The 25538-nt window shown below is 46.8% G+C and overlaps 1 protein-coding gene across 1 annotated transcript in view; it reads left to right on the forward strand.

The window, feature by feature from the left end:
* Positions 1 to 25538, forward strand: part of SV2A (synaptic vesicle glycoprotein 2A) — an 81639-nt gene that overhangs the window by 42709 nt on the left and 13392 nt on the right. Inside the window, exons 2-8 of the mRNA XM_083166603.1 lie at positions 2635 to 3493; positions 17870 to 18050; positions 19909 to 20060; positions 21159 to 21292; positions 22728 to 22817; positions 23203 to 23313; positions 24834 to 24922. Coding sequence (XP_083022729.1) covers positions 2908 to 3493; positions 17870 to 18050; positions 19909 to 20060; positions 21159 to 21292; positions 22728 to 22817; positions 23203 to 23313; positions 24834 to 24922 — 1343 coding nt within the window. The 5' untranslated portion in view covers positions 2635 to 2907. The remainder of the gene's footprint in view (positions 1 to 2634; positions 3494 to 17869; positions 18051 to 19908; positions 20061 to 21158; positions 21293 to 22727; positions 22818 to 23202; positions 23314 to 24833; positions 24923 to 25538) is intronic.

The raw sequence follows: 25538 nt of genomic DNA on the forward strand, positions 1-25538 counted from the left end.
TAGTACTATCGATGGCCATCGATGGCAACAATCGATGGCAATGGCAAAGATGGCCATCCCTAGCCACTCCCCTTCCCAGCTCACCTTCCTGCTTGGCCATGCACCCTAAATCCCTGCCCCGCTGCCCTCTCAGATAAGGGGTAGGGACTTAGGGCCTTATTCTAGTTCACTCTTTCTGACAAAATCCTTCTTAGATGGACAAAACCATGTGCACTGCAGGGGGGCAGATGTAAAATGTGCAGAGAGAATTAGATTTGGGTGAGTTATTTCGTTTCTGTGCAGGGTAAATACTGGCTGCTTTATTTTTACACTGTAATATAGATCTCACTTTGAAGTAAAACCCCACCCAAATCTAATTCTCTCTGCACTAGTAACATCTGCCCCACCTGCAGTGCACATGGTTTTGTCCATCTAAGAAGGATTTTGTCAAAAAGAGTGAACTAGAATAAGGCCCTGAATCTCCCCAATGTTCATCTATGTCTGCCAAGTATATCACTATAGTAACTATATTCTAAAAAACTTAAAGTCTAAATAGAGACACAACATAACAAGATATGGAAATAACACTCCTGGGACTTTATGGTACTTCTGCCTGAAATTGTCCGTTGAAGATTCATAAATTAAATCATGTAAAATAATTAAATACACTCATCAGGAGTGTCACTAATGCATGGCGAGTGAATTTTCTGAGCCTTAAACAGACTATTTCCGGCAGAAGCCATATTTCAAGTATCATCAGTGTTGTTAAAGTCGTAGCCTGGCGTCTCTGGTACATTGTGAATGGGGTTTCCCTGCGTCTGCCAAGCAAACTGATGCACTGCATTAGCATGAGATTTGGTTCAGCCCACAAAATGGCTGCCGTCACTGTAACTAGGCAACGGGCACACTTTTACTCCCTTATGCGTGTCGGCATTTTACATGAACCAAGCCTTGTGCTATTTATTCCGTAATGTCACGTCAAATCTGTGTTTATCTGCGTATTTGCGTATAGGACACTACTGTTTAATTATGCACCGGCTGGCAGTAGACTTCCTCTCTTTCCCTCACATAATGAATTGTTTCCTGGTGAAATGAAGTCCTTTTAGCTTATTCTGAGCGATTACATGATTTGCCCTTTGGCGTCTCTGCAGACGCGCTTAGAATAACTACTTGGTTCTCAGTCCCTGTATTAATTGGTTTAGGTCTGTTTTTAGCTCATAGCATTATGGGAAAGGCAAATGTTCCAGTGATGTGACCATAATTATGGCCATAATTCAGGATTGGATGTTTTTTTGAGTGAGGCTGCCATATAACGTATAATGTACATGTATCATTGCTAGTACTGATGAACCACATGATCTGTAAATAGGTGACTTGTTTCCAAACTATCATCAAACATCTTACTTCCTATAGAGTCTACAGGTCATGTGCATGTCTGAGCTTCTAACCATTACCGGTCAGGAGGTCCTGTGCAATTACTTACCTCTACTGGTGAGGCTCTCCTTTCTGAGGTATGATGCTCAACCAATCAAGTTCCTTAGTCTGATTTACAGGTCAGGTGGTTATCTGTGCTCCCTCTACAGGTCAGGTGCCTCTATCTGATCTCCTAGCCTCTACAGGTCAGGTGCCTCTATCTGATCTCCTAGCCTCTACAGGTCAGGTGCCTCTATCTGACATCCTAGCCTCTACAGGTCAGGTGCCTCTATTTGAACTCTTAGCCTCTACAGGTCAGGTGCCTCTATCTGATCTCCTAGCCTCTACAGGTAAGGTGCCTCATTTCATCCCCATCCTCTCCAGGTCAGGTGCCTCTATTTCATCCTCTAGCCTCTACAGGTCAGGTGCCTCTATTTGAACTCCTAGCCTCTACAGGTCAGGTGCCTCTATTTGATCCCCTAGCCTCTACAGGTCAGGTGCCTCTATTTGAACTCCTAGCCTCTACAGGTCATATGCCTCTATTTCATCTCCTAGCCTCTCCAGGTCAGGTGAGTCTATATGATCTCTTAGCCTCTACATGTCAGGTGTCTCTATTTAATCTCCTGGCCTCTACAGGTCAGGTGTCTCTATTTAATCTCCTAGCCTCTACAGGTCAGGTGCCTTTGTGTCTACCAGAAGCCTCTAGTTGAGTTTGTAACCTTACACATCCGCTGCTGTTATAGAGTATGTAATATCTATAAATCAGGTGCCTCTATCTGACCCCCTAACAGCTGCCAGGCAGGTGTCTGATTGTTATCTCAACACAATAGTATTTTGATAAAATGAAACCACAACAGGTGTCACAGTTCTTACCTGCCGCTCTCCCTGGATCTGAATACAAATGAGCTGTAAAGGTTGGTTAAGACGGCAGGACGGTGCGGCATCTTTAGTTGTCCCTAGAATTATTTGTAAAAGAATGTTTAAACATATACATCTGAATTACAACATATACATCATATTAAAGAAAACGTGTGTATCGCTATCTCATATGTTCGTTAATTGGAACACACGGTTCTTTTGGTTTGTTTTACCCAAAGGATCTCTCTACATTACAATTGTAACAGCACTGATTTATTTGCAGCAACTTGCGGTAAAGCATTACTTGATATTGTCTGCAAACTTTGAAGGCTAAATATATTCACTGACGACGGCTGTGCTTTCTTCTCTTGTTTCCATGTGCAGGACTGGAGAGAGCTGCTGAGGACTTGGATATCACTGGGAGAATATTACATCCATGTAAAGCATGAGCCTAAGAACAGGAGAAAGTAGTATAAGAAATACAGAGGAATGTCCATAGGTTCAGCATCAGTCCCATAGAGGAGCTGTCCAGGCTATGTGGTGCTGAACCCACACTTCTGCTGGACAGTAGAGTAGAGGCTTAGCGCTTATCCCCACCATTTATAACTCTAACATTGCAGTCACACAGTCTGAGTTAACAGGTCTCTACCGGTCACCATGGATGACACATTCAGAGATCGGACTGCTTTTATACGAGGCGCTAAAGATATAGCGAAGGAGGTTAAGAAACATGCGACCAAGAAGGTAGGGAAAGGTGTAGATAAAGTGCAAGACGAGTACACCAAGCGATCCTATACTCGGTTTGAAGAAGATGATGATGATGACGATTACCCACCACAGGATGGGTACTACCGGGGGGACCCACTAAATGATGACGAAGGAGGCTCCAGTGATGCCACAGAAGGTCATGATGAGGATGACGAGATTTACGAGGGAGAGTACCAAGGCATCCCAAGGGCAGACTCCTTGAAAGGCGACCAACTCACCGATGACCAGCAACTGGTCACGGAGTTCAAGGACTTTGAAGATTTGGAAGCGCAGAAAAAGAAGGACAAGGAGGAGCTGGCCCAGCAGTACGAGGTGATCCTCCAAGAGTGTGGACATGGCCGATTTCAGTGGACTCTCTACTTTGTGCTAGGACTTGCCCTCATGGCAGACGGGGTGGAAATTTTTGTAGTTGGGTTCGTGTTGCCAAGTGCGGAGAAGGACATGTGTTTATCTGACTCCAACAAAGGCATGCTGGGTAAGTTTTTTTTTTCTGTTACCTTAAATATTTGGTTGTGCCATGGATAACGTCAACGATTGTGTCGTTGGGGCAGATGTATTAAGCCTTAACAAGAGATAAATGCAAGGGTGATAAAGAGAGATAAACGTCCAGCCAATATGGAATTCTTAGTGAGCATTGTTGGATCAATTGTCAGGAAATGGAAGCTGCATTAGGGACGTGAATACTTTTGCAAGCCATTGTGTTATACTCAGTGCCTGTTTTGCATTGTGTTTGCCGATGTAGAACTAGGTTTGCCTTGGATCAATCAAATGTGATCTTTTATTGAATCAGTCCAATCACTTTGAATTATTTTAGGATTTCAGAAGAAAAAAAAAAATCATAATTCCAAGCTTTTATTTGGTTAAGCATTAGCACATGGGGCTATTGCACAAGCCTCTGGCAATTCTATTGGCCAGCATACGCCAGGCCTATTGCCACGTAGCCAATCAGCCACGTTATAAAGTCACTGCTTTGTTTTCACTCCCTAATGCTGTCAACTTAGTGCATCTACAATCCTGTACACATCGCAGCCACATAATATGTACCGAGACACCCATTGGTGGCATTTCTGATCCGCTTCTTGTGTACGATGCACCATCCTATGCATATTGGGTCTTTAATCTGGATGCATATGCGATCCGGGAGGTGTTGATGTTGGAGGTCAAATGACAAAAGGCTCCTTAAGTACCCGATCCCTCTACTCCTACCCCCTAATCCTACCTGCTTGCAGCCTAACCCTCCCCCTTCAAACTAACTGACCCTACTAGCAGTGGCGTAACTAGATACATGTGGGCCCCATAGCAAAAGTATGTAAGGGCCCCTATTTATCACCTAATGCTGAAAAATGTATACAGCACATGATACTTTGACAGGCAAAGTGGGCCCCTCTCAGCTCTGGGCCCCATAGCAGCTGCACCCCCTGCACCTATGGTAGTTACGCCCCTGCCTACTAGTGCCTAACCCTATCCCTCCTAACATGTGGCCTAGTCCTATACCCCCTCACACAGCCTGACCCTAACTTCCCATTCTAAGTGCCTAACCTAGGAATGGCCATCGTACATCGACGATTCAAAATCATTGATGATTTATGGCCGATGTCAAATAGTTTTGCCATCGGTGGAGGAGAACAAGATGGTTTCCCTCCATCGATGGCACAGCAAAACTGATGTTTTGCTTCTGTTTTTCTTCAAAGTGCCAGGTCATGGAGCCTTGCTCCGCCCCCCAACACCCATGATGCCCCGACCCTACGTTCTGATTGGCCCATGGGCCAGTCAGCTGAAGGAAATGGATGACCATCGATAGGTAAATCTATCGATGGCCGGTTGCACCAATGGCCATCCCTAGCCTAACCCTCCCTACCAACAGCCTATCCCTAACCTTCTCACCCCCCAACCTAAACCCAAACGACCAACCCCCCTCAGGACTAACAATGCAAGGCCATGCATGCCTATGCAGTTGGGATTCTGGCACCAGCGTAGTAATCTATGTCGGAGGCCATGTGCCAGTTTGAATCCAGTTCCATCAGCCGGCATCCCAAATACTGGGGCTTTAACTGCATCTTCTATAATCGACCTTCCGATTAACGCTATGGTCGCACAAAATGGCCATTGCCCAATCCATTATAATTGCGTTGAAGGAAGCCCCGCATTCCCTGCTGGAGGTAGATATTTGTATCGACAAAGCTCCTCTAATCTCCGTGTCTATTGTTCAAAAAAATCAATGTAGCTAAATGCTCTAGTAATGGTTATGGTGGGATCGGAGACACACATCATATATCATTGTTTCCCTCTAGAAGGATAATAATCCCTCTTACACCACTATTGTACAGCCTCTTCCAAACGACCTTCAAACCCTTCTTGGGAGATCGGCAAATCTCAGTTGCAAGGGAGGAAATCCATTGATCCGCCGTATAGAAGTCAGAAATCTCCATTACAAACAGTTGAGTTCATCGATTCTTTTGTTTCTACCGTCCAGCAGGAAAACCCAGATATTAGATGCCTTCAGGCACGGCCGGGACCCCTGTAACATTTCAACATTTCCTGTCGCCCACGCACAGCACAGGCCTGTGGGGTCAGGGCTGCGGGAGACGTAGGCGTAGATGAAACCCGCTTTATTCTTTCATTGAAACAGACATAGCAGTTTTACGTTTGATAACTTTAAAGACATGTTTGCAACTAGTAATGCCTGTGTTCCAAAGACCTTTAACAGAGGGGTATGGGTCATTGGGTGGACCCAGTTTAAATCGAAATGCAATGGGTCGACCACTGAAGATCGACAGTGCTTAGTTCGACACATGAAATAGGCCAGCATGGCTAAGGTTGTTTGAAGGATGACACATGCATTAAGTCGACAATGAAACGGTTGACAGTCATGTTCTGAATGTCGACATAGTAATACCGTCAAAGTGTACCGCTGCGCTCACCGTGCTTTGTGCACACATTATTTTATTATCCCACCAATAGATGGTAGGCTATGAAATACCGCCTGTCAGCACGTCGGCAAAAAAATAACATGAAAAACGCATGTCGACCTTTTCGCTGTTGACATTCTCACTGTCGACCTAATGCTTGTGTCGACCTTCCAACTAGGTCAACCTTAGCCGTGTCAACCTATTTCATGTGTTGACCTACGCCATGTCAGCCTTCATTAGTCGACACAATGCATGTCGACCTAAATAGGGTGACTGTATCCCTCCAGCTGGGAGACACGTGTCACACGGCCCCACCTCTTACCACTCAATGCTGCCTTTGTGCTCCGTAAATAATGGCAGCAGACTGCTCACCAATCGGGGAAGTGGGCGGTGCTGGGGAAGTGGGCGGGATCTGAGACTGAACTGTGTGCATCCTTTCCAGCGAAGCATGAAATGAGTGCGGAGGTCCTATTTAACCCCACAGTGTACAAGGTTAAACATTCGAAAAGGGCCAGACCAGTCATCCAGCACTGCTGTTAATCCATATGCTCAGAGGCGGACTGATAGTAAGAAGCCCAAATACATTTATGCTTTCTAAATGATAGATGAGCGCCTAATAATAGACTGCAAACAGAGCGAGCCGTTCCCTGGCCGCAGCCTTTATCATTTATCTCAGGGCCTCTTCCCGCCCGCACACAGGGAAAAAAAGGCAGTTTAGCCGGGAGCGCGTCCAACAGCTTGGAAAGTTACTGCCGGCTGCGGGCAAGAACGAATCCGTCCACACGCCCACACATAAATCTAAGTGACTGGCACATGAGCGGAACCTCTGCAAATCAGATGGACATGGAGCAGCGCGCGGCTGTGCTCATTTCTGTGGCTGCGCCAGCAAAACTAGGTCATCATCATCCTAGGATGTCTCAGCACAATACTTCCCGCTCCCCACCGATGCTGCTCGTTCCAGACCCTCCCTCTGCAGATTATTATTATGATATGGTTTTTCCTGGATTAGTTCCCTTAACGTGGGGGCTACTCCGGATTGGGGTTCATGTCTGCATTATTTGCCACCGCCGCTGGTGAAAAATACAGTCAAAATAATCGTTTTACTAAATGGTCATTTATAAAACATAAAAGATATCATTTCATTTTTAAGCCCCCCAAATTGATGAATGTTGACCCCCTCAGGGGCAGCTAGACCCCATACATCAGCGGGAGCTATCCTCCGATTTGCCGACCCACTGGAAGCAATGGTCACGCCGACTGGATGTGCCAGTCAATGTCGGAGAATCGGGGGAAATGCAAGTAGTAAAATGGGCGGTTCCGTGATCCCTGCCAGGATCAAGGGATCGGGACTTTTAAACGGGATGCAGTCAAAATCCTGACGGTCAAAATACCGACAACCATTGACCGACATGGTCAAAATCCCGACATTTAGAATGTAGACAGGTGAAAAAGTCAACATGACTTTCGGTCGACAGGTTGCAAGGTCGACATGGGTTTTTTTACTGTTTTTTTGACCCGATGCGCCGACAGGCGGTATTTCAAGCCCTACCATCCACTAGGGCGTGGTGGGAGAATAAAATAGGGTACTCTTTACCTATCACGGCGCCCACGATCTCCATCGCGGGCGTCGCGAGTAAAGAAATCGCGGGGATCGCGGCCAGTACATTAACGGCCGCAACGCGATGCCCGCGATCCCCGCGATTTCCCATAGGGTTCAATGTTAAATTTAGTGCTGCCCGCGATTTCACATTCAATGCTTCAATGGCCGCGATTTGGCCATAGGAATCAATGTTAAATGGGCCACAGAGCCCAAATAGGCACAATTAACACTTAAATGTCCCCCAAAATTTGTAACGCCACCCCACGGTCCACGCCAACCCGAAGCGTGGCGAGCGCCGGCGGTACGCGTCCTCCGACCTTTTCATACCCCCACTATCCACGTCGGCGTGGAGTTGAGAATAGAATAGTGTGGCGAGCGCAGCGAGGCGAGGGGACGCGGATACCTTCACAGGTAAACGTGGCCCTACGCGGGCTTCACAGGTATCCGCTGCGCTCGCCACGCTTCGGGCTCGGTGGCTCGCTGTGCTCGCCACACTATTCTATTCTCAACTCCACGCCGACGTGGATAGTGGGGGTATGAAAAGGTCGGAGGACGCGTACCGCTGCGCTCGCCACGCTTCGGGTTGGCGTGGATCGTGGGGTGGCGTTACAAATTTGGGGGGACATTTAAGTGTTAATTGTGCCTATTTGGGCTCTGTGGCCCATTTAACATTGATTCCTATGGCCAAATCGCGGCCATTGAAGCATTGAATGTAAAATCGCGGGCAGCACTCAATTTAACATTGAACCCTATGGGAAATCGTGGGGATCGCGGGCATCGCGTCGCGGCCGTTAATGTACTGGCCGCGATGCCCGCGATCCCCACGATGGGCGCCCAACTAAGTAAAGAGTACCTAAAATAGTGTGCCCAAAGCATTGCGAGCGAAGCGAGGGGCTGCGGTTTACTTCCAACTGTGTCCATGTCCACTGTGTCGAAATTCGGGTAAAAAAACAGTGAAAAAAAACCATGTTGACCTCGCGACTTGTCGACCGAAAGTCATATTGACTTTTTCACCTGTCTACATTCTATATGTCGGTATTTTGACCTTGTTGGGATTTTAAATGTCGGTATTTTGACAATGTCGGTATTTTGGCCGTCGAGATTTCATACCGAATCCCTTTTAAACATGTTTAATACCCGATGGATCTCCGATCATCGGTGGCCGCAGAGCGGTGAATCTAGTCCGGGGATCGGCAGAGCAGCACCAATACCTACTGTGTGTGGCCAGTGAAAGTGTGTATATAACTGGGAAGTATACAGAAAACTAATAATATTAGCCAATGGCCTAATTCAGGTTGGCTCGCTAGGCAGCTGCCTTCGCTGCCTAGTGAGCCCATAAACGCTGCCCGGCCAGAGTTCGACATAGACACAAAAATGCGAAAACCCCATGTCGACCTTTCCCATTTTGACTATTTCTATGTCGACCGTTTGTGTGTGTCAACATTTTCTCTATGTTGACATAGATCATGATGACGTTTCCCAATGCGTCCAGCAATAACGGGTCGACCTTTTGACCGGCATCATAGACACTGTCGTCCTAATAATCCTCACCAGCAGAAAGATGCGTTGTACCGCAGCAGCCAATGAGATGCTTGCTTGCATTCTTACAGCTGCTGAGATTGCAGAAGCCGGCTGAGGATTGGTTACAGGATATTTATTGCACTGCCACTGTGTAAAGCAATCAAACTGCTTTAGGATGAACTGAGCCGACATATATGGAGCCAAGTTTGCTGAATTCCTGCCAGTTGTTATTATCGCCACGTCAGTCCGCTCCTGCGCCAGGCACGGTGTGTCACAATACGAGCTGTGCGGTAGCACTAACTGTTTAATAACTGTGTGGAGCGTGAGGTAAACATGGGCTGCTGATCTGGGAGGATGCGCGCTGTGCAGGCAGGAAGCTGGCTACCTGCACACTTATTAACACGCTCAGTAATTAGACCGCTAAGGAGACGCTCGCTTGCTCCTAAATCAACTCCTTGGATGTGATGATTGGGTTTATGTCAGCCGCTTCCTGCCTCTGGTGCAGGCCTGAGAGACGCACTGATTACTATGGTTGCCATTGGATTTAAAAGCAAAAAATAAAAAAATAACTTTTTGCGGTGCTATTAAGGCGACCGATGAGGCGATTCGTTAGGGCTCATTATCCCAATAAATTGCTGGCTGTGGCCAGGCGGCCTTTAGATTAATGGGCTGTGAAATTTGTGCGCAGCTAGGAAGATATGGGCCTATATACCTGCACACAAGCGTGTACGTGAGCTGGATCCGCACTGTGCTCAGGTAATAATAACCCCCTGTTTATATATGGCCATATGACATTCTAATGCTCTGATTGGCTACAGGCTGGCCGTGCCCTATAAACATTCTAATGCCTTGATTGGTTACAGGCTGCCCTTTCCCCGTAAACATTCTAATGCCCTGATTGGCTACAGGCTGTCCTTCCCCCGAAAACATTCTAATGCCCTGATTGGCTACAGGCTGTCCTTCCCCCGTAAACATTCTAATGCCTTAATTGGCTACAGTTTGATGTTTCCCCATGAATATTCTAATGGCCTGCTACAGCATGTCCGGGCCCTGTGAATGATCTCATGCACTGATTGGCTACAGTGGTTCAACGCCTGTAAATTTCGAAGACACTAACCGAAGGTCAAAGCTGCCAGATAAAACACTACAAAAAATAATAAATATGGCCCTCACACCACAATGATATCCAAACCTGTGTAAGCACCAGAAGTTCTGGAACAAATGGCTTTGCAGAACTTCTGCTATAGGAAGTCCAAGCTGCCCCCACCACCTGCCCCATCCTTCCCAGAATACACCATTGCATTGCGGCATCAAGCCATGTATAGCAGCTGCACAGTTCTCATCATTCCGGTTCCTGAGTCAAGACAGTTGGGTGGTATGGTCTGAAGACCTGTGCGGTGTATGGCCTGACACACCTGACTACCTCCTCGGCCCACCAGCCAGGCTCTCCCCGGCCTAGTCACTGCTGTGTGTGCCCTGGCGAACCCTACCCACTCTTGGTCTGATCGCAGAGGACCCCCGATTGCTGGAGGCATCCTAAATTGCACCCAGATTGGCCTTTGAACTCCTTGCCCTCGTCTTGAAACCCAATGTACACACTGAATCTGTTCATGGTGCCACAATAAGCAGAGCAGTGTGTTATCGCGCATTTAGTTGATATATACCAGTATGTGCATACTATATAACTCCGTAGAAACCTAAAGCGGTGGAACAACGACCGTGTCTGCCTGATACCTCCCTGTAAATGCACCATTGAGGTGTATTCTATATCTTGGGTTTGGGAGCACATTGATATCACATGATACCGGGGCACGCATGCGGAATATCCTCTCTCGGTCAGCGGAATGAGAAAGCTCCCTGATTGGCTTATCACTGACACCCGCCATGTTACCTTTAAAACTAGACACACCAATCATACAGTACACGCCAGATGCCCTAGAGTTCTGGTGTCCAAGTGGGCCCTCGTCTATAATGGATATTTTAGGCAGATCGGAGATTGGGATCTGGTTGATCTTTCTGATCTGGGATAATTGCCCCTATGCCTTAATTACCCCCTCACGTTACACCCTTTATGGCATCCCCCTGCCCATAAGCTTCTCCCTGTCACAGATTCCTTTAGACTGTACCACGGCTAAGAGTTCACAGTGCCTGCAGCATTCTGCATAGATGGTGCTGTGGCTGCTGCTGACTCACACTGCCCCCCAGTCGCCTCTGGATGTGAGCAGCCGCAGTTAACCCTTTCCCTGGCAGAGAGAGCCTGTAACGCTGCAAAGAAAACAAATGCACTTTCTGGTTCATGACCAGAATCCGACGCTACAAATCTGTATAATGGAAAAATGCCTTCAGAATTATGTTCCCGATCCCTCCACCCTAATTTTTTGCATCCTGATTACATATTTATGCTGAAATCCTCCGGTGGATTTTAAGTTTGGAAGCACAGATTTGATGTTAAATGATATTTACATGGCTTATTTATTTTATTTTCGGGATGTGTGTGAATAATGTATAGCTCCCATTAGTCTTGGGAACGTAGCAGAATCCCCATTTATAAAATAAAGCTGTTGGAAAGAAGCGCTGGTTTTGGGATTTGGGTTGAGGGATAGCTACTGGTCCTCCATTGCATAGTTGGATACCATCGATGGTCAGTTGATGGTTCACCAATAGTGGCTATTGATAATGAGCGTCTTGCACTATCAGGACAGGGAATAGAAGATTTTGGATAAGCAAATGCACAACCTCCTCACCTCAAGTTATTCATTCATTTATTACATGTGTAAAGCATTGTGATTGTAGGATCAGTCCTGTAGAATTGATTGAAAGACACGATTTACGATGACTGCAGAGATTGATCTCATATCCCTATCACAGACAAGGCAAGTTCAGGATCCACTGGCCAGACTGGGCATCTTCTGCACCCACAAAGACGGTGACAGACACCTGCAGAATCTCCATGATAAAAGCATTTATCAAGGTTATTTTGCTATGCAGAGTTCCCCCTTGCAGAACTTCTGGGCGTAAGGATTTAGCCAAGCCTCTAATTACCCCACAAATTGCAGAGTGATACCAGCAGGTTATTTATGGATTAAACATATGCTGATCTGAATTACACATATTCTGGATTAAACATATGCTGATCTGGATTAAACATATGCTGGCCTGTGATATCCAAAACCACATTATACTGCTCTGTGGGGGCGATTCAGACGCACTCTGTGCGGGCCTAATTCACGCATCCAAGGCAATCATATGCATCTGTAATTAGCATAAATTTACAGTAAAGATGTACTTGTGGCCTATTCTGAGGTAAGTATACAAAAATATCTGCCAATTTCAGACGGTTATCATGCACCACGGATGTTGGCTGCCCTCACAATTGGACAGGTGTGGGGCAGCTACATACCTACAGGCCAGCATTGCAGAAGGAAATCCAGAGCTATCTTATGCGGCCATTTTGGGTGTGACTCTGTCAGGCCCTATGTATGACAGTAGCCACCACATGATGGCTGTAAGGAGATGCCTTTGCACGATGCTCAAAAAGCCTTACCTACACCATTACTGTAAGTGAGGTTTTTCCACCTCGTCAGTGCGGATGATTACAGACAGGTAATTATAGGAATGAGCCGTTTTCCTGTCTTTATGATGGCTGTGATGGCAGTTGCTAAGCGCCCTCGTTGCTATGTGGTTTATGCGTACAATGAGGTGATTAGCTCCATGGGAGTGCGTGCCGGCGTGGGGATGCTTTTGTTGTTGACATTTTGGGTAATTTTAGGAATCACAGTACTTTCCTTCCTCTACAGACGTGCTCTAACCTTAATACAAAATGACAGCTTACTCCATCAGTTAGAACATCTACAGAAAGCGCTGTTGTTGCTGTGACCGGAAACCATATTTAATGACAACAAAGGAATTACGAGGCTACATGGAAGACGATGACAGCTTTAAAGCAGAATCATCGTAAACTTGTTGGGTGCACGCCTTGCAGGCAGCCATTTTGAACCATGAGAATATACAAAAATACAGGAAGTGTTAAAGAGGAAGATACAGTAGTCACCTGAAAAAACATTACAGTGGGTTTGTCCAGATAACCCCAGCCCTACTCCAGTTTGGGTGTGGATTATTAGGTCAACCACTATTGGTCGACAGTGAAAAGGTCGACACCGGGAAAAGGGTCAACATGCACTAGGTCGATGTGTGTAAAATGCAGACAAAGGCAAAAGATTGAAATGGAAATGGTCGACACATGAAATGGTCAATATTTCACTGGTTTTTTATGTGTGTCTATGTTGACATCTGTCAACATGGACCCCCAATTAGTGTAACGTACCAGGGGGCTCTACACTGCACCATTTATTTTTTTAATACTAGCTCCTACAGAGTCGCTTAATAACAGCGAAAGCACTGCAGAAATTGATGGAAAAATGTCCGCCCCATTTTTCTGGAGAACTACTCAGGCGCCAGTGCTGCTGGCAGAGAGGAGGGGCCCGGCGGAGGAGGCTGCACATGGGCCGGTCCTAACACACCTAGGATTTGCCGATGAGACAGACAGACATGCTTAGGGTTGTGGCTATTCTCCAGAGGGGGTGTGGCTACCAAACACAGAGGCTAGGCTAACCATTTGAGAGTTTATTAGATAAATGCACTGTATAAAGTACACCATAGACCTGGCAGTGGGGCCCACTGGGGGTCCCCTCACCTTCCCCGTTTATCAATTAACATAAATCACCTGAAAGGGGTATAACAGAGGAGGGGGAATGCTAGATTAATCAAGTGGGATACAGGCATATTGGGGAACCTGAAGAGGGGATGAATTGTGGTCAATGTGCCCCCAGGGATCCCTAATAGGTAACCCAGGCCTTGATTATACAGATCTATTCTATTCTGTCCTTCTACACATGGTACGTTCCCTAGAACAGAACAGTATTGTACAGCGCTTCTTTCAGTACCACGGAGAGCTCCACTATATTATCCCAGCATCTCTGCATCTGCTCATAGGAGCGCAGTCCAGCAACTCTACATCTGCTCATAGGTGCACAGTCCAGCAACTCTGCATCTGCTCATAGGTGCACAGTCCAGCATCTCTACATCTGCTCATAGGTGCACAGTCCAGCAACTCTGCATCTGCTCCTAGGTGCACAGTCCAGCAACTCTGCATCTGCTCATAGGTGCACAGTCCAGCAACTCTGCATCTGCTCATAGGAGCGCAGTCCAGCAACTCTGCATCTGCTCATAGGTGCACAGTCCAGCAACTCTGCATCTGCTCATAGGTGCACAGTCCAACAACTCTGCATCTGCTCATAGGTGCACAGTCCAGCAACTCTGCATCTGCTCATAGGAGCGCAGTCCAGCAACTCTGCATCTGCTCATACAGTAGGCGCGCAGTCCAGCAACTCTGCATCTGCTCATAGGTGCACAGTCCAGCAACTCTGCATCTGCTCATAGGTGCACAGTCCAGCAACTCTGCATCTGCTCATAGGTGCACAGTCCAGCAACTCTGCATCTGCTCATACAGTAGGCGCGCAGTCCAGCAACTCTGCATCTGCTCATAGGTGCACAGTCCAACAACTCTACATCTGCTCATAGGTGCACAGTCCAGCAACTCTGCATCTGCTCATAGGAGCGCAGTCCAGCAACTCTGCATCTGCTCATACAGTAGGCGCGCAGTCCAGCAACTCTGCATCTGCTCATAGGTGCGAAGACCAGCAACTCTGCATCTGCTCATAGGTGCACAGTCCAGCAATTCTGCATCTGCTCATAGGTGCACAGTCCAGCAACTCTGCATCTGCTCATAGGTGCACAGTCCAGCAACTCTGCATCTGCTCATAGGAGCGCAGTCCAGCAACTCTGCATCTGCTCATACAGTAGGCGCGCAGTCCAGCAACTCTGCATCTGCTCATAGGTGCGAAGACCAGCAACTCTGCATCTGCTCATCGGAGCACAGTCCAGCATCTCTGCATCTGCTCATAGGCGCGCAGTCCAGCAACTCTACATCTGCTCATAGGTGCACAGTCCAACAACTCTACATCTGCTCATAGGTGCACAGTCCAGCAACTCTGCATCTGCTCATAGGTGCACAGTCCAACAACTCTACATCTGCTCATAGGTGCACAGTCCAGCAACTCTGCATCTGCTCATAGGAGCGCAGTCCAGCAACTCTGCATCTGCTCATACAGTAGGCGCGCAGTCCAGCAACTCTGCATCTGCTCATAGGTGCGAAGACCAGCAACTCTGCATCTGCTCATAGGTGCACAGTCCAGCAATTCTGCATCTGCTCATATGTGCACAGTCCAGCAACTCTGCATCTGCTCATAGGTGCACAGTCCAGCAACTCTGCATCTGCTCATAGGAGCGCAGTCCAGCAACTCTGCATCTGCTCATACAGTAGGCGCGCAGTCCAGCAACTCTGCATCTGCTCATAGGTGCGAAGACCAGCAACTCTGCATCTGCTCATCGGAGCACAGTCCAGCATCTCTACATCTGCTCATAGGAGCGCAGTCCAGCAACTCTGCATCTGCTCATAGGTGCACAGTCCAGCAACTCTGCATCTGCTCATAGGTGCACAGTCCAGCAACTCTGCATCTGCTCATAGGTGCACAGTCCAGCAACTCTGCATCTGCTCATACAGTAGGCGCGCAGTCCAGCAACTCTGCATCTGCTCATAGGTGCACAGTCCAACAACTCTACATCTGCTCATAGGTGCACAGTCCAGCAACTCTGCATCTGCTCATAGGAGCGCAGTCCAGCAACTCTGCATCTGCTCATACAGTAGGCGCGCAGTCCAGCAACTCTGCATCTGCTCATAGGTGCGAAGACCAGCAACTCTGCATCTGCTCATAGGTGCACAGTCCAGCAATTCTGCATCTGCTCATATGTGCACAGTCCAGCAACTCTGCATCTGCTCATAGGTGCACAGTCCAGCAACTCTGCATCTGCTCATAGGAGCGCAGTCCAGCAACTCTGCATCTGCTCATACAGTAGGCGCGCAGTCCAGCAACTCTGCATCTGCTCATAGGTGCGAAGACCAGCAACTCTGCATCTGCTCATCGGAGCACAGTCCAGCATCTCTACATCTGCTCATAGGAGCGCAGTCCAGCAACTCTGCATCTGCTCATAGGTGCACAGTCCAACAACTCTGCATCTGCTCATAGGTGCACAGTCCAGCAACTCTGCATCTGCTCATAGGAGCGCAGTCCAGCAACTCTGCATCTGCTCATAGGAGTGCAGTCCAGCAACTCTGCATCTGCTCATAGGTGCGCAGTCCAGCAACTCTGCATCTGCTCAAATAGTAGCAGGACTTCATTGGAGGACGGCCTCGCACATGCACACCGTTAGTAGTACGCATGTGCGAGGCCGTCCTCCGATGAAGTCATGCTACTATTTCTGTTTGCATGCCATTCGCAAGGGGATTGACAGGAAGTAGGCGTCTGGGGGTGGTAACCGGACGTTTAGTGGGAGCGCTAAGAAAAACGCAGGCGTGCCTAGGAAACCGCTGGGAGTGTCTGGGGAAAACGCAGGCGTGCCTTGGAAACCGCTGGGAGTGTCCAGGAAACAGCTAGGTATGCCCAAGCATTATAGGGGCGGCTGTGATGTCAGCAAGAGGCTGGATTTGCCTGTTTCCATCGCAGCAGCTGAGTAAGTCCAGGGCTACGCGGCACCTGCAATGCACAGTGTAAAATCATTCAGTGAGCCTGTTACGATAAGTTTTGGATAATCGCTCAGATGCGATTGGATGTGCGCTGCAAAGATATCAGTATCCCCCTGGTGCCCATGGCCTTACATGCCATCTACTATCTCTCCTAAATAAGCAGGGGGTGCAATGGTCTCGCCCTGCCCTATGCCGGACATTGCCCTCGCTGCAACTGAGTGAGAGCTATTGTAATGGTTGTGAATCAAGGTGTCGACAGTGTCTATGTCGGCAGTCAATAGTTTGACAGCAAAAGGTCAATATGCACTAAGTCGATATTGACAAAAATGCGACACAAGCAAATGTCGATGGAAAAGGTCGACTTGAGTTCTTCACTTTTTTGTGACAATGCCGATGCCTGGGCACGAGATATGCTCGGCACAGTCTACCGTTCCCAGAGCCAGTCCACGTGGATGGTAGAGGATGAATAAACCATGAAAAACTCACATCCATCTTTTCCATGTCGACCGTTTGCTTGTGTCAACCTATTGACTGTCGACCTATCAACCAGGATACCATTGTTCTCTGTTATCAGCAGTTTCACACCTGGAAACACTGGTGGCTGATTAGTAATGCAACATCGGTGATATATAGGGGGTACAATTTACCAGGGTTGCCTACACTCCGAAAATCGAGTCCCCCTCCCGGCATCCTGAAAAGGTGGGCATCCTCCCGGATTCTGACGGACCGCCACTCTGCCCTCCGATCATGGCACCCTCCCCCGACCGCAGTGTTTAAATATTACAATCCGTGGCTCTCCCAGGGGGGCGGGGCTAAAATGGTGTCATTTTTGCCCTGCGCCCTCCATGGAGATCTGCCAATCGGGTTATTTGCAGTCCTGGGGCGGGGTTTGTTGATGTCAAACTCAAGCCCCGCCCCCCCCCCAAGTGCTGCTGAAAGTCTACTCTCCGGGCTTCTCCCAGAGAGGAGACTAGAAAAGGTCAACCCTGATTTACTAAGCAACCAATCAGAATTTAGTTCTTATTTATTTAGCAACTTCTAGAAGATAATAGATAGGATCTAATTGGCTGCCCAGAGCAACATCGCATGTGAAATAGAACTGCCATCTTAGTAAATAAACCCCTTACTGCCTTTAATGGGATGTTATGCTGATATACTGACTTTATCCCTTTTTTGCAGGTCTCATTGTGTACCTGGGTATGATGGTGGGGGCGTTCTTGTGGGGCGGAATGGCCGATCGCATCGGGAGGAAACAGTGTCTCCTCATCTCCCTCTCCGTCAATAGCGTGTTCGCCTTCTTCTCCTCCTTCGTCCAAGGTTACGGGACGTTCCTGTTCTGCAGACTTCTGTCAGGAGTGGGGTGAGAGCTGTCATGCGGTGCAATCATGTGGTGAATTGTCAATGGCCGCCTTCTCATTGGGGGTTATTCTAGTTCACTCTCAAAGACAAATTCCTTCTCAAATGGACAAAACCATGTGCACTGCAGGTGGGGCAGATGTAACATGTGCAGAGAGAATTAGATTTGGGTGGGGTTTTACTTCAAAGTGAGATCTATATTGCAGTGTAAAAATAAAGCAGTCAGTATTTTCAGTGCACAGAAACAAAATAACTCACCCAAATCTAAATCTCTCTGCACATGTTACATCTGCCCCACCTGCAGTGCACATGGTTTTGTCCATTTGAGAAGGAATTTGCCTCTGAGGGTGAATCAGAATAAGGGCAATTGTGTCATATTTATTTCATTCATGTTTTATTCCCATCCCCTGCAGGACTTCTGCTCCCTAATTACCACACTGATTCAAATAGAAATGTAGCACTTAAGGGGCATACACACGTAGAGATCTGTGCTAAGCTATTTTGCTAAGCAATTTTGCTGGTGTCAAGACCTCCCATGGGGAGCACATACACATGCAGAGATTTGTGCTAAGTGATTTTGCTAAGCGATTTTTCTAAGCAATTTTGCTTAAGCAAAAAAAGTCAGGGTAATGGTTCAGAATGGGAGATTGTGATCAGTATCTCTCATTCTGTACACACAGAGAGATTTGCAGTCATTTGCTAAGCAATTTGACTAGATTTTGACTGCATGCACTGACTTAGTTAGCAAGAGATATTTAATCTCTCGGAGCATACACACGGAGAGATCTGTGCTTACTTTCTAAGCAATCTAGTCAGATTGCTTAGAAAATAGCAAAAAATTTGCTCCGTGTGTACACCCCTTTATACTTGTCAGGTCTTGGCCACGCCCCCATATAATGTCACATAGGGTGTGGCTAGTAGGCCACACCCTTAAGCCCTTGCCCTATGAAATTATTTGAATACCTCAGTTAAGACTGACAGGAGGGCTCTGGGAAGAGATAAAACAACAAAGGGGAAGAGAAATCAAACTAAGACAACTGCACTGCATTTAAGTTATTACTTCAAACATACTGTATGTGAATGTTTTATATAGTTATTCTGCACAGGGACTGTCTGGTTCATCTGGTCACCTTGATTAAAACTAGCAGCATATTTTATATCATGAGTGGGTGTGTAATGAGGTGTGTAATGTGTTACAGCCGTGTTGTGGCAGGCAGTATATGCTCTGCCGCTTGCAATTAATGTGTACTTGTCTTGTTCCCTGTGCTGGAAAAGAGACTAAACTTTCTAAGGTCCCTGACAGTTCTATACGATGGTGCTAGTAAACCTGCCTGAAAACCGTTTAGTACAGTTTCATTGTTTGCCTTCTCTTTCCTGCCCTCTATTTATCTCCTGACAGAGCTTTCCCTGCAGTCTCATTAGACTTATTTACAATGATGTTAAAATACAAAAGCATGTAGACTAATGACACCCACACAGCATAGTCATATGTGCAAAATAGCTTGTCATTTGTGTCTGGAACAAACCATGCAGATGCATTTATATTGTTTCTGTGCAGGATAAATACAGGCTGCTTTTGCATGTAGCATAGAGATGTTAGATTTATTTTTACACTGAAATCTAAATCAGGGTTGGCTACCTGACCCTCCCCTTTATTACCAGAGATCTTGTGCAGTCACAGTCACGACAGATAACTGCGGTGGTCCTGGGGGAGTGGAATACTGCCAAACCACAAATTTATGTGGCTGTACATTACAGGAGGGTGACATTCAAGTGGCGGTCACACCCATTAATACACAGCGCCACCTGGTGGTCTCTGTTGGGATTGCTCCTCAGAATAATGTTCTTCGTTTCCTTTCTAGCATTGGAGGATCCATTCCCATAGTCTTCTCCTACTTCTCTGAATTCCTGGCCCAGGAGAAGAGGGGAGAACACCTGAGCTGGCTGTCCATGTTCTGGATGATTGGGGGCATCTATGCCTCTGCCATGGCATGGGCTATCATTCCTCACTATGGTAAGTGGTTGGCGGCATGAAGCATCTTTGTATAGTCCAGTGACTACATAATGAGGAGAAGGGGGGTTCTGGTTGTGTATTCTGGAAACCCAGAGACTTTGGGCGTGACACTAAGTCGCATACACTGCCAATGACGGAGGCAGCGGACCGGTTTTTCTTCTGCGCATGCATCTATGATGCACAGAGATTCACAATTGCAACACGGGCGCACAGGAGATGCAGGGCATCAGACTGGCTGTAACAATGTAGTGCTTGTTCCTGGGTGGTGACAGGGAGGTAGCTGAGAGCATGTGCGGAGATGGGCCATCTTTCCGGGGCGCTATGGGTGTTACGTGGGCATCAACGCTGTAACAATAGGAAGTGATGGTGGTGGAGATGGCGCTGCAGATTTCATTGGGTATGGCTGTGCCTATGGAATCTGCTGAAAATGTCCCTCCAAAATAGTCCACCACCTTGGAGCAGACAGAAGCTAGAGGTCCAACTGGACAGATGGATAGATGCTAGAGGTCCTAATGGGTAGTATATATCGCTACACAGAAGTTACAGATTTCGGGTAGCTTTTTCTTTATATATTGACCCTGGCAATGAGCATGTAACCCCTGGCAATGAGTATGTCACACCCTGGCAAAAAGCATGTAACCCCTGGCAACAAGCATAAAACCTCTGGCAATGAGCATGTAACCCCTGTCAATGAGCATGTAACTCCTGTCAATGAGCAGAAAACCCTTGGCTACGAGCATGTAACCCCTGACAACAAGCATGAAACCCCTGGCAATGAGCATGTAACTTCTGTCAATGAGCATGTTACCCCTGGCAACAAGCATGAAACCACTGGCAATGAGCATGTAACCCCTGGCAATGAGCAGGAATACCCTGGCAACAAGCATTTAGGTTAAAAATTATAATAAATATATGGGGCTGGGGGGCACCAGAATGTATTATGGCATGGGGGGGGGGGGGGTGCAAAATGTCTAGGCACGCCACTGGTGGGCATGTTGGTGGAAGCAGATGCATCTGCTCAGATAAGAGGCCTCTTTATGAGTCCAGTGAGCGATGTTGTGTGAGGCTTGTTATCACTACACCTCGTCTCCCCTGCAGGATGGAGTTTCCAGATGGGCTCAGCGTACCAGTTCCACAGCTGGCGGGTGTTTGTGCTGGTCTGCGCCTTTCCTTCTGTGTTCGCCATCGGTGCGCTCACCATCATGCCGGAAAGCCCACGCTTCTACCTAGAGGTAAGAGAGGATCGTGGACACCTGCCATGTGTAATGTATTACAGTCTCCCTATACATGTCGGGAATAGTACATGAGTGATCGCTGATGAGGAGTAAACCCAAGACCACGGCACCTCTTGGCAAACACCTGCAACTATGACTACGCTCCAGAGTCATTACATTTACATATATTATGATTTACCTTCATTAGTACATACTCTGAGCAATTAGCTGGATTTATTGGTTGGACCCATTAAGTACTGTAATACATTGCATTTCTGTAGTCCATGATGGCCAACGAATGGTTAATTGTCTGTAGCGACGGCATTGACACAGACAACATTGTAGATTTGCTTCTCAGATATATAATACCACATACTGGGGCAGATGTATTAAGCCTGGAGAAGAGATAAACTGGAGAAAAAGTGGAGATAACTTGGAAGAGATAACGCACCAGCCAATCAGCTGTGTTTGAAATATGACAGTTGGGATCTGATTGGCTGGTGCGTTATCTCCTTCCACTTTATCTCCAGTTTATCTCTTCACCAGGCTTAATACATCTGCCCCATTATTCTCCATATAGCAGGTTATGTATCTTTTTAGCATTGCACCTTACAGTTATTTTTTGTATGTGGTATTGTATTGTCATGTGATCACTGTAGTGAGGGGAGGGAGCTCAGAGGGATGTACTTAAATCTCTCTGCTCACTACATGTGTCAAGTGAGGGCCGGATTCAGAACTGATTGCTGATCTGCAGCCTTGCACACAATACCAGCTTACTGGGTGGCAGGATGGCCTACGATACATCGCATTCGCTCCTTTTGCTGAGGATGTATCGTATGCACTCCTTTTGGATGCACTGCTGTTGACTGCCACAGGATCTGACAAATCCTTGTGACAACCACGGTGATTTCCTGCACACAAGATCGCACATCGGATCGGCTGCTTAGGTGAAACGGTACTTGTGTATTATCACGGCGCCCATGATTTCCATCGTAGGGCATTGTACAACCAAAAATCGCGTCGCATGCGATGCAACGCGATTGGACCCGATTTTTAATTGTACAGGCACCCAGATGCCTGATTCCTATGCTAAATGCCCCCCAGACCCGATTTTTGATTGTACACCCACCCTGATGGGTAATGACTATGTTAAATGCCGCCTCCATTGTTAACGCCACCCCACTATCAACGCCAACCCGAACATATCTTATGGAAAAGTACAGTATCTGATTTGAAAATGGGAATGCTTCAAAATGTTTGTTCCATAAATTATAAGCCTTTATTTGACTAAATTTCTCCCCAAGGTCATCGTTTCCAAATCTCTTGTCATTAATGATAACAATACGGAGCACACAAGCCTTTATTGTCATTTTATGTCACATATAGAACTGCATATTGCTACCCAGAATCCTTTGCATCACTACTGTCATTTCACATCTTCGCTCTCTTCCAGAACGGCAAACACGATGAGGCCTGGATGGTTCTCAAGCAAGTCCATGACACCAACATGAGGGCCAAAGGCCACCCAGAGAGGGTCTTCTCTGTAAGTAACCATTTATTTCCCATGCCCTAACCACAGCTCGCAGTTACAGTACATTTCCTCCTCGTGTAACGGGAATGCATTTGTGCTTGTCAAACTGACATCAGACATCAATGTCAGCAATTAAACGAATTACCGTTTTGGCAACAGATAAACCCGTGTGGAAACCAGGTGGAATCAGATCATTTCTCCTGATCTTGGGAGCGCTACAAGAGATTTCTAAGGGATTATGTTAAATTTGCAGCCTGTCTGTCGGATAAGTCAACAGTAGCACAATGCAGAAGCCATTTGTCTTGAATTTAACATCTTTATCGCTTGTTTAACGGTATACGGAGTTGTGCTGTTGTAACCCTTTATTTACCAGCCGCTTGTAATATTGCCTTTACAGGTCACACAAATAAAGACCATCAAACAGGAAGATGAGCTGATTGAGATCCAGGCGGACACGGGGACGTGGTACAGGCGCTGGATGATTCGAATCCGCAATTTGTTTCAGCAGGTAAGACAACGTTAGATCTTTAGCAGGTAAAGAGCCATTTTAAGTCGCCCATGCTAATTTGTGATCTGGTGATTAGACAATATGGAGGCATAGGCGTGCGCAGCCCATCTTATTAGAAGGTGCACAATTTGAGGGGCGTGTCTATCGCCACCTACTGGGCGTGTATATCACTGCCCACTTATCTATGATATAGATATACATATATAAGTTTGTGATAGATGATAGAATATATACATATATATATATATATACACATATATACATACAGTATATATACATATATATACATACATATACATACATATATATATACATACATATATATATGGTCTGGGAGACCCCCCTGGCCCTCTCTCCCCTAACATGCTGCCTGCCCACCGACCACCAGTGACAGACATACCTGGTGCTCACGCAGACAGGGAGACAGACAGTGACTGAGGACTCAGAAAGGCACAGCATTGAGATCAGGAGCACTACTCTGGAGCCGAGCGGGCGGGCGGGCGCGGGGATGTCACGATAGAGGTGGGGGCTGAAACTAAAAGTGAAAGGGCAGCGATGGATCCAGCGCTCCAGCACCCTTCCGCGATGACGCCGTGTGACGGCTTTTATCTGCTGCAGGCTGGAGGTGAATTTAGCAGCGTGCGAGCGTGAGGGGGGTGCCGGGTCATTAGGAGGTGCCTGTGCACACCCGGCACCCCCCGTGCGCACGCCTATGTATGGAGGTAGATGTTTTGGGATAAACAACTGTACATAAGAATATAGACATCGCTAGGAATCGGTATACTAGGCATTTGAGACATAAGGTACTAAATTACTTATTAATATTTGTCAGTGATGCCACTGGTTTCTTCATCGGTACAGTAAATAGAATACAATAGAACTCCCATCTTAGTAAATATGTACCCCTAGGACTTAAAAAGAGGCTGAGTTTGCAAGCAAGGGAGTGGAGTTGAGAGAAAAAGTAGGCAATTTGAAAGAACCACCTGTAGGGTTTGGGTGGGTCACATGGCTTGTTTTTTTTTCCAATGTGACATGTCTTAAATGTTGGCAAGTATAATGCTGGCTGCTGCAACTTTTTGGAATAACTGTTGATGCTTGATATAGGATTTCTGCCTGAATTCACCAGTTCAAAACTCAGAAACACACTGACGACAGCAGTATGTTTCTAAGCTTTCAACAGGCAATTTCAGGCAACATATTTATTTCAAGTACTGGCAGTCATTACCGTCATTTTGCATCAAAGTAACCAAAGTGAATTTATTGGACAAGCGACTGGTTCATATGTGATTTAAAAAAATTACTTTGACTACACAACAATGGCAGGCAAATATTCTTGTCTTTTATGAAGCTTGAAGTTAACCTTGTGTGCAGCTGTATAACACAGAAGGCTTTTTCAGAATGGATTGAAATAAGTATGTTGTCTCTGATACGTTTTATCTAAAAACTTCTAACGGATCTACTTTCATATATACTTATTCTTACACAGCTTGCTCACACTGCTCCCATTTTACCGCTTTCAGGTTTGGGCTAATTTTCAGCAGTGCTTTGCTCCTGAATACCGACGCATCACCCTCATGATGATGGCGGTCTGGTTTACCATGTCCTTTAGGTAAGTACCAAGTGGCTAACATGGGAACATATTTTGTTGCCTCACTTTGCTGCTGAGTTGGCACTACAATCCCCATCATGCAATATTTACTTAATTATGATGAGAGTGCAGTGTAATTATTCCTGTTCACTACATTTTTATCAGAGAACAGTAGAAATGACATCCGACAGGTAAATTAGGAATGTAATGTTCCATTTATTTGAGACAACAGGAAACTATATAACAGCCGTCATTGTATCAGGAATTAATGCTCCAGACACACCGATCGCGCCAGCATGAGGCTGCGCAGCTGGCAAAGCAGCTCGGAATCGACATCTTAATGTTAAATTACACAGAGGTGCTCAGGTTTGCAAATAACAGCATAATGGCACCTTTCATTCACAGACTTCTCGCTTCATCAACTTCAAAGCCACGCTCGGTGAAATTACCATTGTCATGGCAACCACCGCAGGCCGCCTGGCTTCCTCTGCCCTGGACGGGGCCGGGGGTTTCAGCTTGCCAATGTTTTGCTAGGGCTGCGAGGTGCCATCACTCTTAGCTCCGACTAACACACATTTCAGTTTTAATTAAGCCGATCTGACAGCATTAGGCACAACATCTCCATGTCTGCGACGCT

This window comes from Crinia signifera, chromosome 12, assembly GCF_055691185.1.
Source record: "Crinia signifera chromosome 12, ASM5569118v1, whole genome shotgun sequence".
NCBI lineage: Eukaryota > Metazoa > Chordata > Amphibia > Anura > Myobatrachidae > Crinia > Crinia signifera.